Source organism: Diachasma alloeum, unplaced genomic scaffold, assembly GCF_001412515.2.
Source record: "Diachasma alloeum isolate Michigan unplaced genomic scaffold, Dall2.0 Dall_scaffold_00364, whole genome shotgun sequence".
Classification (NCBI taxonomy): domain Eukaryota; kingdom Metazoa; phylum Arthropoda; class Insecta; order Hymenoptera; family Braconidae; genus Diachasma; species Diachasma alloeum.
The window spans coordinates 706611-722790 of record NW_021680503.1 but is presented as its reverse complement, the minus strand read 5'-3'; the positions used below and the strand labels follow the sequence as shown (position 1 = coordinate 722790).

Here is a 16180-nt window from a genome sequence, read left to right as displayed (position 1 = left end):
ACTCGGCTGAAATTTTCTAAATTGGTTTTCATTCTATTTTTATATTCTTCTCAGCAAGAAAATTCAACAAAAAACTTGGAAAATTTGAGCCGAGGTAATTCTATAGAAAATGTCTCAATAGACGTTATATAGAAAAATCTTATTATATTGACTTTTTCTATTAAAAGTTCAATAGAAATCCAATAAAATTTTCTAACTAATTCGATAGATTTTTCTGTTAATTCTTTATCTCTGATCAATCATCGATGGATACGTACGAAATTAATTTCATAGAAAAACTTGGTGAATTCAATAAGTAATTCTACAGAATTTCTATTGAACTGCTATTTCTTCGCTCTATTTTTCTTCTAATTCTTTAAAAAAATCAAACAAAACAAAATTTGAGCAAAAGAATTTCTACAGAAAATGCCCCAGTAAGTTGTACAAAAAATTTAATTCTATATATTTTGTTTTTTTTTTTTTCAAATTCTGCAGAATTGATCAAAAACTAACAGAAACTTCCAATAGAATTTTTCGTGAATTCCCCAGATTTTTCTATGAAATCCCTCGTAGACGACTGCATAGCAGATAACAGGGACATCAGTCTATTTAACTCCAGGACTTTATTAATTCAAATTACATTGTTTGCGGCGGGAGTTGAATCATCACTGCTAATGACCCCCCAAAAAGGTGAAATGCACGGACGAAAAAATTTAATAGAAAAACCTATCGAATTCGTTAGAAAATTCTATTGAATTTCTATTGAACTGTTCTATTAGTTTTTGGCCGATTCTATTGAAATGTTCAATAGAAAATATTTAGTAGAAAACGTCAATAGAATTCAATTTTTCTATGGAACTTATTCTATTGAGATTTTTTCTACAGAATTTCCTTGGCTCAAATTTTCGAAGTTTTTTCGTTTGATTTTCTTGATGAGAAGAACAGAAAAATAGAATGAAAAAAACTAGGAAAATTTGAGTCGAGCAAATTCTATAGAAAATATATGAAAAGAATAAAATATATAGAAAAATCGAATTCTGTTGACTTTTTCTATTGAATATTTTCTATTGAACATGTCAATAGAATCAGTCAAAAACTAATAGAAAGTTGAATAGAAATTCAATAGAATTTTCTAACGAATTCGATAGGTTTTTCTATTAAATTTTTTCGTGCGTGTGGTCTGGAATTTTCTTGAATTGTGGACTTTCAGCGCACCTTTTTGGCAGACTTTCATTTCATTCGGATTGCATTGGAATAACTGATGTTCCTCGTAAGCAAATTGTGGCGCAGAGGCACCCCAAGCTCGTTCGCCAAAATTCGTCGTTTCTCTAGCCTTACACCCCCGATTATAAATTTTCTCATTACTTTTCTCCATCACCCTACATTACCCATTATTTAAATTCAATGTATTCTGTACAAATTCTATTAATCTACATTTTATATACAAGAAATTAATGCCAGCACTGTCAATTAAAACTTCCCTACCTCCTTATTTATATTATTTACAGTAATTCAATGAATTGATTCGATAAAATTGTCCACTCGTTAATTCTTTCCCCTATTCGCAGGCAAGAGAAATTCCCCTATGTACACTAGACACCCCACGATAATTCAGACATTGTCATAACACGATAAAAATAATAACAACGAGGTTGACAAAAGCAGAGGGAAGGAGTGATGATTAACGAGTACCGCCACTGACGTGCCGGATACGTAATTTGGTGCTGGCGAGGGGCCACTTTTTCGTGTATTCGCCACAACTGTGTCACTTCGCCATTTCATCACGTACTGAGGCGCCGTTCTGCCGAGCGCTTGCAATCTGTGTCAGAGTGTGAGAGAGCTTCAAGTTTTCTCGAGAAAATTTTTTTTATTTCAATTTCAAAGATGATAAGACGAAGGGAGAAATCGCATTTTATACCTGACAACTGCGGTGTTCATTTTCCAGGGGAGGGTGAAATTTTTATGCCTATCGCGTGAGCAGAATGTGTGCAGTCTCTGGCCAATGGGATCACCGGTCTTCTTGTACTCGTGTATCGTCAAGTTCCAGGCTGTACAGGGTCCTGGAAATTGAAGGGTGTATTTTCTATGGAATTTCATTGATTTTTATACCGAAGGTATTTTAGAAAATATCATTCAGGGAGGATTTAACATTTTTTTTAATGAATTTGTTTACTATGTGATTTTCTAGAGAATCATTGAGAGTCATTGTTATGATAAAATAGTTGTTGATTATTTGATTGAGGATGAGAACAAAATCTGGGGAACAACTGGACGGGAGCAAATGAAATTACAATGATAAATGAGGATTCAATGTCATGCCAATATCCCATCAATGTTGTCTCATACCTTTTGAGCTTCTGTTTCATATGTACAGTATCCAGAGTTGTATTAACGTCTTTCATAAAATATAATACATGTCACTAGAGTGACACGAAAGAATGGGAGAAAATATTTTAGGGATCGGGGGAGAATTTGTTGAATAGAGAAGTGGAATTTTACAATCTCTCGTGGCTGTTGAGCCCTCTCATTACGTAAAATGATAGTCATCAGATGTCATAACGATTTTGGGAATGTAAATATAAAGTTAAGTTTGCTCCCGTTGAACTGTAATTCTATTAATGTACAATATCATTCGATTTATTTTTTACTTCCCGTATTACGAAATTGTGTCAATTATTTTCGATAATTTAAGATCAGTTTTAATTGTGTCAATCTGCCAATGTAGATCATTTTATTTTCGCCATCAATACTACTTCAATCGCCTCAAGATTACAGCAGAAATAATAATTAACACAAACGTAAATAGAGTTCAATTTTTATTATTTTATGTGTTAATGAAGATGACTATTAAAGCGCTTATATAAAATCAGCGTATTCCTGAGAAATTTGAACAGGAAAATCCTGTTACACATTGATTCCTCCTTGACCTCCAGTGGATTAAACATTTGAAAAAAACATGAAAATTGTAATAACGACTGAAGAACTTTGTAAAAATGTTAACTATATATAAGGTGTATTGTTATGTAATTGAATATTTTGTATTTTTGTAAATCTTTTTTTTTAGCAGAATAAACCAAATGGTTTGAATGCTTCAAATAAAAAAAAAAGCGCTTATATAAGATCTTTGACTCATTGTTTCAACCGATGCATGTATCTTCTTGAACCTCTTATTGGCTTCGGCTGTCGGTTCTTCCATAAACAACTAAATACACAAATAAATAAATGTGTTTTTATTTCCCTCCATAAATTGTAAACATTTCCATGACTATGATCTCACAATGAATTTTCCAAATTCAATTAAAGTTAAAAATCTCCAGTTAACATTGCCCATATCCCATGAATCAATCTCCCGTATCTCGATACTCGTAGGACTCCTTTTTCCACATTTTCTCTTATTTCCTCATTCTTGCTGGTCGTTTCGTTATCTATCCCCGACTGTCGGTAGCAATTAATTGCCGACGCCCACCCTTAATTGGTTGTTCCGAGGGAAAACCCCTGGCAGTGGAATGAACGACAGTATATTTATTCGTACCGTATCGTTTGCTATGTCAACCTATATAGTTTATACACTGCATACATGTAGCGTTAACGGTTGATCCCCCCTACACATTCAGTGGGGGATGCACACACACAGGTCTCCACTCCTGGGCCCACCACCCCCCTGAATAATAAACGTTTTGCCCAATCTCGTTTTCGTGAATTTGAGATAACGTTTCGATAAATTGTTTACCCCACCAAAATGCTGGGGAGTTTATCGTTGAATTTGCCGGGATTATTGGACGAATTTATACGTAACGCAGCCAAATTATTCCCGGAAATAGTATCGTTTATTTACTCAATGGGAAGACTCAGCGATTCATGATGAATTGACACACTATCGTGGTGTGGCTATTTATTCAAGTAAATACTCACTGTCCTGGAATGATTCAACCTCGATGATGAGCTGTCTGTCGATTGACGAATCCAATATCCACATGCACTTTTGTTGATAGTACTGATTGAGACTCGAGATACCGGGTACACTGAGATCCTCGGCGCGTATCATACCCTCCGGTTTTCGCGTCGAATGATCGCCGCAGTAAGCACTCTCAGCAAATTTGTAGTTGGCTTTGAAACCCAAGCCTGATCTTGATGAGCGAGACCACTCGATATAGAGGGGTGTCCAACTTCGGATTTTCAGGGGTAGCCAATTCTGGAAAATATCCCAGTCAATGGTCTGCGCTTGGGGGACGAGGAAATTTGATGGAGAGGTGAATTTCGTGGAAAATTGAGAACATGAATTTTTATTCCGGCTGACTTTTTGGAAATTTTTATCGTGTTGTCGTTTTATTGGAATGACGCAAAAAAGGATTCACTGTTAGAAAATTACTCTTGAAATTTCAAGTAAAAAATGGTGAAATTTTTAACAACGAATAATTTACATGGAATTTAGGTTGATTTTGTTATTGATAAGTCAGTCAATTTTCTTGAATATTCAATTAAATTTGATTTCTCAGGTACATACGACCATGAAAGTTACTGAAAATCGTGAAAATTCAGGCCATTTTTCTTCTGAATTTTTAATCTTTTGAAATTTCAAATAAATGTAATGCTAAATTTTCGCGATAGGTGTGAAAATCCCAATTGTCGTTGAAAATTCAATGATCACTTATCATGAAAAACTTAATTTTATTGAATTTCCAAGATAAATCAGAAATTCTATGAGCAATTTAGTCTGAAATTGAATTCAAGTTCCGAATATTGAAAATTCAAATGAATCTGTTACTTAGGTTTCAAAAAATCTCTCACAGTAATTTATAAATAAATTGGAAAACTTTATTTTTTCGGAGGAAATCAATTTTTTTTTCAATTCTGCACATTTACAAATGAAATAATAGATGTGAATGCAGGGGTGAATGGCTCTCAAATGTGAAATAGTTAATTTCGCGACAAAATTGGTTGAGATTTTTTACCGCGAAAGGATGAAGATATGTCGGAAAAGGCAGAGGAATAGAAATAAATAGGTCTTGAATGAAAAAAATTAGGGGAAATACTTTTGGATAAATTTTAGTGAATTACCGTGTGAAAATATTGTGTTTGAAATTTTTGATAGACTTTTTGGAAATTTTTGTCACATTATAGTTCTACTGGAATTACAGAAAAAAATCCTCTTCATAAATAGCTAATTCAAAGGGCTCACGCTTCGGAAAACTTTATTTTTTGGGTTGAAATAATTTTTTTTAATTCCGCAAATTGACAAATGAAATAATGGATGTCACTGACACGTTAAAAGTGCTTCAACCCATTTTATCGCATACTCAATTGGTTCTCTGAATCAAATCTAAGAATGCAGGGATGAATCTATCACAAATGTGAAATAGTTAATTTCGCAAGAAAACTAGTAGATGACATTTTTTATCTCGAGAGGATGAAGATGAAAAATAGAAATAAATATGTCTCAAATAACAGAACTTGGGGGAAATTCTTGGCCCCATGTTCATCACACAATTCTACTGAAATTATAAAAAAATTATTTTTATAAATAAAAAATTCAAATGTTTTACGCATTGGAAAATTTTATTTTCTGGGTTGAAATCAATTTTTTAATTCTGCATATACAAATGAAATAATAAATACCATCAATTAACCTTTGAAGAAAGCATAATCACAAACTAATTATACAGTAAATAAATGATTTTCAATAATTACAAAGTAATCACAAAGTAAACAAATAATTTCCAGAAATTGCTTTTAAAAAATGTCCTCCAATCACCTGGTAATCCCCACAGAGGCACATAATGATGTGTCCAGGTTCCGACCCAACTTGCAGATAATCAATGGTATCCAGAGGTCTGTCACTCATGCACCTGCACCCACTGTCTCCGCAAAGCGTAACGCAGAGATTGCTGGCTGCCCGTTTGGCACTGTCATTCTCCACCTTGAAATATTAAATCATCGATAAGAAAGCCTGTCAGCAGGATTTCAAGTGCCCCAAAGACAATTATCACTTCTCGAGGGATTCTCGGTAGTTTATGGTTATACGGTACCGTGAGAATCGCCGATTGGTTAGCGGCTGGAATGAAGTGGTGTTTGCACTTGACGGAGCCTTGCAGGGTGAACAGCCTGGAAATAGGGTGCACCACCCAGCCTTCCTTTGGTGAGCTCAGACCGTAGTACTCGACGTCACAGGCACTCGAGGGCCGTAGAGTGCCCCCCTCCCTCTCTGAGAAAGAGAAAAGAGAGGGAAAAAATAGAGAAAGGTAAGAGGAATGAAAATAGATATATCTCGATTGGAGAAGAGAATGAAGAAACTGAGGGGGAAAAAGTTTTGGATAAATTTTAGTGTACAACCGAGAAGATTACGACGGTGAAAAATGTTTCCTCGTGTCAATCTCGCTTCGAAACACAATCATAAAAATGGGGAGGATTTATTTTGAGGGAAACGTTGCTGAAGATGTTGAGGGTGTTGTCAAACGTATGCACCGTATTGACACATTAAAAGTGTCTCAAGTCATTTTATCGCCTGCACAGTTGGTCCTTTTGATCAAATAATGAGAATGCGGGGGTGAGTACACACAAATGGGGAATAGACCATTTCGCGAAAATTAGTATAGTCGAACTAAATTTTCTCTTCTATCAGACACGTAATCTCAGGCCACAGGTTCCCGGGATTTCCATTGTCGAAATTTTGATTTCTCATAGATAAATTTTAGTCCTACTATAGATGAGGTTTTTCACTTCGAGAGGCTGAAAATGTGTCAGGGAAGGAAGAGGAATTAAAATATAATAAATACATCTCGAATAAAGGAACTTGGGGGAAATACTTTTGGATAAATAGTAGTGTACAACCGTCAAGATTACGACGGTGAAAAATGTTTCCTCGTATCACTTTCGCTTCGAAACACAATCATAAAAATGGGGAGGATTTATTTTGAGGGAAACGTTACAGAAGATGTTGAGGGTGTTGTCAAACGTACGCACCGTATTGACACATTAAAAGTGTCTCAAGTCATTTTATCGCCTGCACAGTTGGTCCTTTTGATCAAATAATGAGAATGCCCGGGTGAGTACACACAAATGGGGAATAAACCATTTCGCGAAAATTAGTATAGTCCAACTAAATTTTCTCTTCTATCAGAAACGTAATCTCAGGCCACAGTTTTCTGTGATTTCCATTAACGAAATTTTGATTTCTCAATGAAGACAATTGAAATACGATTTTGGAAAGGGAAAAGAAAATTTTAGTCTGACTATAGATGAGGTTTTTCACTTCGAGAGGCTGAAGATGTGTCAGGGAAGGAAGAGGAATTAAAATATAATAAATACATCTCGAATAAAGAAACTTGGGGGAAATACTTTTGGATAAATTGTAGTGTACAACCGTAAAGATTACGACAGTGAAAAATGTTTCCTCGTGTCAATTTCGCTTCGAAACACAATCATAAGAATGAGGAGGATTTATGTTGAGGGTGTTGTCAAACGTACGCAGGGTATTAACACGTTAAAAGGGTCTCAACCCATTTTATCGCCTGCACAGTTGGTCCTGTTGATCAAATAATGAAAATGCGGGGGTGAGTAATAATTGGAGTGATAATTGGAAAATAGACAATTTTGCGAGAAAATTAGTATAGTCCAATTAAATAGTCGAATTAAATTAATTCCATTGTTGAATTGTTGATTTCTTAATGAAGACAACTGAAACACCACTTTTCAAAGGGAAAATAAATTTTAGTCTGACTATAGATGAGGTTTTTCACTTCGAGAGGATGAAGATGTGTCAGGGAAGGAAGAGGAATTAAAATATAATAAATACATCTCGAATAAAGGAACTTGGGCAAAATACTTTTGGTTAAATTTTAGTGTACTTTTGGTTAAATTTTTAGTTGCAACCGTGAAGATTACGGCGGTGAAAAATATTTCCTCGTGTCAATTTCGCTTCAACACTCAATCATAAAAAAGGGGAGGATTTATTTTGAGGGAAACGTTGCTGAAGATGTTGAGGGTGTTGTCAAACCTACGCAGGGTATTGGCACATTAAAAGTGCCTCAACCCATTTTATCCCCTACACAGTTGATCCTTTTGATCAAATAATAAGAATGCGGGGGTGAGTACAGAGAAATGGGGAATAGACAATTTCTCGAGAAAATTAGTAGATGAGATTTTTCACCACGAGGGGATGAAGATGTGTCGGGGAAGGAAGGGGAATAAAAATATAATAAATATATCTCGAAGAAAGGAACTCAGGGGAGATACTTTTGGATAAATTGTAGTGTACAACCGTAAAGATTACGACGGTGAAAAATGTTTCCTCGTGTCAATTTCGCTTCAACACACAATCATAAAAAAAGGGGAGGATTTATTTTGAAGGAAACGTTGCTGAAGATGTGGATGGTATTGTTAAACGTCCGCAGGTTATTGACACGTTAAAAGTGCCTCAACGCATTTTATTTTATAGTCAGTTGGTCCTTTAGACTAAATATAAAAATGCAGGGGTGAGTGTATCACAAATGTGAAACAATTCCGCGTGAAAATTAGTAGATGAGACTTTTCAGTTCGAGAGAATGAAGATGTGTCAGAGAAGAAAGAGGAATAAAAATATAACAAATATATCTCGAATAAAGAAACGCGAAAAATGTTTCCTCACGTCAATTTCGCTTCAACACACAATCATAAAAAGGGGAAGGATTTATTTTGAAGGAAACGTCGCTGAAGAAGTAACCCAGGTTATTGACACGTTGAAAGTGCCTCAACCCATTTTATCTCATAGTCAGTTGGTCCTCTAGACCAAATAAAAGAATACAGTGCTGGGAATATCACCGATGCCAAAAAGTTACTTTCGCATTCGTTTTCGTAATTCAGATGAGATTCGTCTCCTCAACAAGAGGATGAAGACGTGTCCGAAAGGGACGAAAAATAAAAATAAAAACATCTCGAATAGGGAAACGTGGGGGTGAAATACTTTTGGATAAATTTTCGTGTACAACCGTGAAGATTACGACGGTGAAAAATGTTCCCCCACGTCAATTTCCCTGCAACACACAATCCTCAAACGCGGAGGATTTATTTTGAGAGAAAAGTTGTTGAAGAAGTGGATGGTATTCTTAAACGTACGCAGGTTATTGACACGTTAAAAGTGCCTCAGCCCATTTTATCTCACACTCAGTTGATCCCTCAGACCAAATACAGGAATACAGAGGAGAATATAGTACAGCTTTTTCTCTCCATCATATTCTTTTACACTGAGACTTGAATTCACGGTTCGATGAAAAGAGCTTTCCCCCTTGTTTCATTGCGATTTTTCACTGACGTGGCACTTGGCGAAAATCCATACCTATCTCCTTAAGGATGAGGAGAAAAAAATGTATCTCAGACACTTTGCATTAACAAATACATAACTCTCGCGGGGTATTGAGCGCCTTAAATATAGGTATCAGGTTTAACACCGGCATTTTACCATTGCCGTCATGATGACTTTTATATGAGGGGGCGGGGGATGAAGTATATAAAAGAACAACTTTACCATCGTGAAAATAGTAAGCGACATCCATGAATTCTTCATCGGGTGGTTTGTTTGATGCTCGTCGCAAAACAACCGTCATATCCCTGCCGGTGGAGGAGTAATGCTCTGTCTCTGTGTACCTGTAAAAAGAAAACGTGAGTTCGAGGAAAAATGTGTATGCCGTGCCGGATGCCAGGGAAGAGGTTTACGATCGTGGTTTAAGTACAGCAATTCGTATGAAAACGCGAGTTCAGCTATATGACTTTCGGCGGGGGAGAGAAAAATGGTACGTGAGGAAAAATGGTTGGGTGCGAATTTTTGTGGTGAAGGGATGAAAAATCACACGTCGAACTGACAATTGTGGAGGTTTAGTGTCATTTTCAGGGGTTGGAAATTTATTTATCAAATTGTTGGGGAATGAGATTGGGGATTTTTACGATTTCTCAAATTAATCTCGTTTAATACTTTTTTTTTTAAAGTTGAAATTTGGTTTATAAAAAATTATGAAGATGAAGTTCTTCAAATCAACAAGAGGGTAGAGGTGTCATAAAAATTTCAAATTTCACCGGTTTTTCGATGCAAGGGTTAACTTGCCAACGTGGCCATCGTCCGAGGGCCTTCAGCCAGGGAATGTTGAATGTGGAGTGGATTTTTCAGTTGAAAATTCCGTGGAATATTCGGTTTGAAAATTGTGTTGAATTTTCAGTTGAATATTATGTGGAAAATTGTGATGAAAAATTGGTGTGGAATTTTGGCCCGGCCGGGGAGGTGTCATATTTTATCAATTTGAAGGATTCTTATTAGATTTTATTATTTGTGAAGAAAAATTGAAATGTCTCGGTGCGAATTTTTTGGTGAGGGGATTCACAATTACATGTGTCGAATTGACAATTGGGGAGGTTTACAGCTGTATTGGAATTTTGGAAATTTATTGATCAAATTGTTAAGGAATGAGATTTGGGATGTTTATGATTTCTGAAGTTAATTTTTTAAATACTTTTTTTGTTTAAAATATGAAATTTTATTTATAAAAAAATATGAAGATGACGGTCTTCAAATCAACAAGAGGGTAAAGATGTCATATTTTATAAATTTGAAGGATTTTTATTAGATGTTACAATTTGTGAAGAAAAATCATAAATGTCAAAGTAGCAATTTTGAATACTTTTTCACTTTAAAATTGAAAATTTTATCTACAAAAAATTATGAAGATGTAGTTATTATTTTCTAAATTCGTGAGAAAATAACGCAAATATCGAAAAAATAATTGTGAATATTTTTTTGTGTTATATAAAAATAAATTATGTATTCGTACATAAATTAAAATTAATTCGATTAATTAATCAGATTTTTCAACACAAATTGAGGATGAAGATTAAATATTCCACAATTCGTGAAGAAAAAATGAAATATCAAACGACAATTTTGGCTTTTGTTCTGTTAATTAATTCAGAGATGAATGAATTTTTTTATTTTTTTTTATTTTTTCTATTTCATAGGTTTTATTGAAGTAATTCTCGATTTGAAACCCCTCCTCTAGCCCGCCTCCCCTCCTTTCTTTTTCCTTCTATTGTTATCTGCGGTATCATGGCCGTCTTACTCTTAGCTGTGCCCCATTCGAGCTAGGACTGCACGGGAAACCACGTAAAACCCCAGTCGCACAGCCGGCCGATTGTGCAGTGCCCTAATATATCCATCTGTCACACTGACTAGATGGAGACACCCGACCGCTACACCGTACCTACCGCCCGCAATTTTTGTGCGAGCGAGGTGTTCCTAAGCGGTCACCCATCCAATCACTAACCCAGCTCAACGCTGCTTAGCTTGGATGTCCGCCGGAGCAACACCTCACCCACCTAATCATTACAGTATCGACGTCGGTGGCCGAAGCGGCTAGGTGCGACCTAGTGTGCGAAAGGTTGTGAGTTCGATTCCCCGTGGAATCGAGTTTTTCAACCGGAGGCTCCGGCGAGCGGGAGGTCGCTAATATAGTGACCGCCTGTACCGGCATGGGTATTCTGGGGTTTCCCATGCTACTCCTATGTTCTATAGGAGTGCGAATGCGGTGCAGTGTAGAATCCACAGTCGCATGCATAGGGTTGGATAGAGCCGATTAGCCAATCAGAGGGCAGAAAGGGCCGGAATATAAAAAAAAAAAACATTACAGTCGGTTCAAAGATGAATGATTTATTTGTTAAATTGGCAGATGAGATTCTTCAACTCCCGAGCGGATAAAAATTTCATATTCCATAACTTAAAGAATTTTCATTCGACATCATCAGTACGTTATACTTATGCAAACAGGGTACTCTTGTCATGAATGCAAGATCGCTGAATAGGGTACGAGTGAATAAAAATTCACCCTGTTTGTGACACATACCAACGACATACCAAAGGGATCGATGAGAAAAAAAATCCCCCTCTCTCTCACGCTGTGTACCCATTTTCCGTACCCTAGACGGCATATTAAATTCCATGTCGAGGACTCAAATACTCACACTGAATATTCACGAGTTTGATCAGAATCCAAATGCCATATTCACATATAATATTTTTTTTCTCCTGTTCTCATTGTGCGGATTCACACTTTTAAATGACATGCTGAGAGGATATTGAGGTGCAGTCGATGGAAATTTCAGAGGAATTGTCTTGTTAGGGGGTGGAAACGTATCTGAGTATTGATTACATCTCCATACGAGCATTATTTTTTTTATTCAGAACTCAATGGGATTAGAAGTCAAATTAGAAATTAAAAAACGAATAGTTTTGTGTTCTTCTCGTAGATTGTTCCTCTCTATCGCATCACTTGAAGTTTCTATGAATAAAATCTAGTATTTTCAGTTTCGAAATAAACCTTTTTTAGTTGAAGAGTTTTTTTTGGTTTTAAGAGGGACTAACTCGATAGAATTAAAAGGGGAATCAAGAATAAAAAAAAAAGAATAGTTTCGTATTTTTCAAAGATTTTTTTCTCTTTATGTAGAAGGGAATTTTTTGCCCATCTATTGGTATCACTTGCAATTGTTATGAATAAAGACAATTTTAAAGACAATTATTTTTCTTCCCATGTGAATATTTTTTAATTAAGAAGTTTCTTTCATGGTTTTAGAAGGAAATAACTAGATGTGAATAAGATCCTCTTGATTTCAATGGAAAATCAGCCACAAAAATCAAGTGCAACATTGTGTCGTTTAAAAATAACATTAAAAAATAACATTTCTCTCCACACATTCGAAAAAATAAGACATGGAAGCGTATCTGAGTATTGATTGCATCTCCATACGAGCATTATTATTTTTTTTCAGAACTCACTGGGATTAGAAGTTAAATTAGAAATTAAAAAATGAATAGTTTTGTGTTCTTCTCGTAGATTTTTCCTCTCTACTTGCATCACTTGCAGTTTCTATGAATAAAGTTTATTATTTTCAGTTTCGAAACAATTTTTTTTTTAGTTGAAGAGTTCTTTTTTGGTTTTAAGAGGGACTAACTCGATAGGCCTTCCACTGGCATCACTTGCAATTTGTATGAATAAAGACAATTACTTTCGTTTCCCAGCTGAATATCTTTTAATTAAGGAGTTTTTTTCATGGTTTCAAAAATAAATAACTAGATGCGAATAAGATCCACTTGATTTCAATGGAAAATCAGCCACAAAAATCAAGTGTAACATTGTTTCGTGCAAAGAATAACATTTCTCTCCGCGCATTCGAAAAAATAGGGGATGGAAGCGTATATGAGTATCGATTGAGAGTTCTCTCCATAGGAATATACTTTTTTTTAGACCTCGATAGAATTCGGAGTTGAATCAAAAATTGAAAAACGAATAGTTTAGTTTTTTCACGTGGATTTGTTTCCTTTTTACTTTTTTCATGAATAAAGACAATTATTTTCATCTCCGAGATGAATATTTTTATGGAAGTATTTTTTTTTCCTCCTTTTAAAAGAAAATAACTGGATGTGAATAAGATCCACTTGATTCCGATGAAAAATAAGCCTCAAACATCAAGTGCAACATTGGGTCGTTCAAAGAATAACTTTTCTCTCCTTACATTCGAAAAAATAGGGGATGAAAACGTATCTGAGGGATAATTGGGGCTCCATAGGAACATAATTTTATTATAACTCGATAAAATTAGGAGTTTAATAAAAAATTGAACAACGAATAGTTTTTTTTTTCACGTGGATTTTTTTCTCTTTATGCTTTTTTTCATGAATAAAGACAATTATTACAAATTATTATTGGGAAATTCCCGTCTTTCTGCTCGTCAAAAATTTGGAATTTCATAGAAAATTTAGTGGAATCTGAAATTTCATAATTTATTTCCTCCTAAAAAGAATTAAAAAAAATAAAAACATGAAACGTTCACCTGAACGTTTACGTGATGTCCGACCGAATGGGGGAATTATTATCATCTCCGAGATGAATATTTTCATGAAAGAATTTGTTGTCCTCCCTTTAAAAAGAAATAACTGGATGTGAATAAGATCCACTTGATTCCGATGAAAAATAAGCCTCAAACATCAAGTGCAACATTGTGTCGTTCAAAGAATAACTTTTCTCTCCGCGCATTCGGAAAAAGTCAAGAGATCACGTTGGCAGTGATCCAGTATCTCCATCATCCTCCCCAGCAGATATGCATGTTTTCCCAACTCCCCTCAGAATGAAAAAAAAGGGTCACAGAGAAAAACTTGTTCTTGTCGTTGATTTGAGTGTTGTGTAATGAACTCGCCTTTGAGGCGAGACAATCCATGTTCATTACCATCCCTATGGACCCCGTCATACATGAAGCAGGGAGTACAGTACGTTCTATTTGGCAAAGGACTGGGAGCATGTACCTTTGTGCCTTCGGGCTCACCGGGTCTTACTCCGGGAATTGTGCATCAAAGCGTAGAAGCTGGATGTGCCACTGGTATTGTGGTCGTTACAGTCATGGAGAATCATTCCATCCAGCTCGGGAATATCGCGTGTGTGCGGGGGCTCTGTGTCACTAGGGGAAATAAAAAGTCTCCACGATGGATTCAGTAATAATCTGTCCACGATGGAGCGGAACACTCGCTCTCGAGTCGTATCGTGCAGGCATGTGTAATCCCAATTTGCGGAATATCGTGGGAGCTTCTGAGGATGATGAGGGAAATGGAATGGAATCTTATCCACAGAAACGACGGAGCATTCTTTATTTGTTAATCGGGTTTAAATTGATATCGCTTTGTTAACAAAATTTTGGATGAAATTTCCGGTGACTTCTTGGGATTTTTTTGTATAAATTAGGGATAAAAACAATGGACTTCTCACCTATGCTGTTAGAAAAAAATGAAATTTCGTGGATAGTTGACTACTAATTTTCAGGACAGTGACACAGAATGCGGTCTAGGGGGAAAAATAATGAAATGTCGGGTTTCACTGAAAATTCAGTAAAATTCCGGAACTTTAAAAAGCATAAAGTCGAGAATTCTTTAATTTATTTGAATTTCTAATCTAATGTGAATATTCAGTGGCAGATGCCATTGAATTTTCAGAGAAAATGGAACTGAAATTTACAGTTCTCTTTGATTTTTTCACGAAATTCGGAATTTTCAATGAGGAAATTCCTTGAAATTTCAGTGGTCATTAAATTCGATAAAAGTTTTCAAAAATTGTAGCAAAAATTACAGACAAATTTTTTTAACAGTCTATGAATCTCCTAGATGACAATAAAATTGTCAAAGAAAGGGTGTTTGAAAAAAAATTGAAATTTCATAGACATTTCAGGCGAACGTTTCACGTTTTTGTTTTTCCAGACAGTCTCATTGAATTCGTTTTAGAGGGAAATCAATTATGAAATTTCAGATTCCAATAAATTTTCTATGAAATTCCGAATTTTTGACGAGCAGGAAGACGGGAATTTCCCAACTTTCTTAAATTAAATTCCGTGAGAAAAATTAGAAAAAAAATCATGAATTGTCAGCGTCATTTCAATGACATTTTTCACAGAATTATTATTTTTTTGAAATTCGTTGTTCATAAAAGAATAAATAATTGAAACTGTTTAAACCTTCGGAAACCTGATTTTTTAGGGACGAAATCGATTTCTCGTAAAATTCTGAATTTGAATAAATTTTTTACGATTCCGAACAAGTGATTTTTTTGATGAAAGATTGATTGTTTATAAATTATTTGTAGAAAACGTTCGTAATTTTCATAAATTGCAAATTTTTTTAATTCACCAATCTTTCTCGAAAAGTACATTTGCTAATTTTTTTTCAAATTTTTAAAATGTTTTCTAACGGTATCATATAGAAATAATATAAAATCATTTTAAAATGTCCAAGAAAAAATAGCCAAAGTACTCAGACATCCGTAAGCTCTATAATACGCTGAATTAAAAAATCGAGAATGCATTAATTTGAATTTCCTTGATTTCTACCAATTTTCACAAAATAATTGAACCAAAATTCACAGCTGCCTTTGATTTTTCCATAAAACATTAAATTACACGGAGAGAAATATTCAGTAAAAATTACGGATCGCTCTGGAAAAAATTCCATGACAGTTTCGTAAAATTTCCTACAACCACATTTCGCTCCGAAATTACGGAAAATATACGTAATTTTTATTGAATATTTCTCTCCGTGAATTAATGACGAAAACCCTCCAAATTTCGCCCAACCTAAAACACGATAAAAACCCTCAAGAAATGGACCGGACAAATGGCCTAAAAAAAATTGCAACACTCCCCCCCCCCCCCC

At 35.2% G+C, this 16180-nt stretch overlaps 1 protein-coding gene across 1 annotated transcript in view; it reads right to left on the bottom strand.

Moving 5' to 3' along the window:
- Positions 1-1156: 1156 nt before the first annotated feature.
- LOC107041372 overlaps positions 1157-16180 on the bottom strand; it is a 189280-nt gene continuing 174256 nt past the window's right edge. Inside the window, exons 12-17 of the mRNA XM_015261895.2 lie at positions 9479-9597; positions 6006-6181; positions 5732-5896; positions 3892-4171; positions 1898-2039; positions 1157-1798 (exon numbers count right to left, since the gene is read on the bottom strand). Of these exons, the coding sequence (XP_015117381.1) occupies positions 1591-1798; positions 1898-2039; positions 3892-4171; positions 5732-5896; positions 6006-6181; positions 9479-9597 (1090 nt within the window). The 3' untranslated portion in view covers positions 1157-1590. The remainder of the gene's footprint in view (positions 1799-1897; positions 2040-3891; positions 4172-5731; positions 5897-6005; positions 6182-9478; positions 9598-16180) is intronic.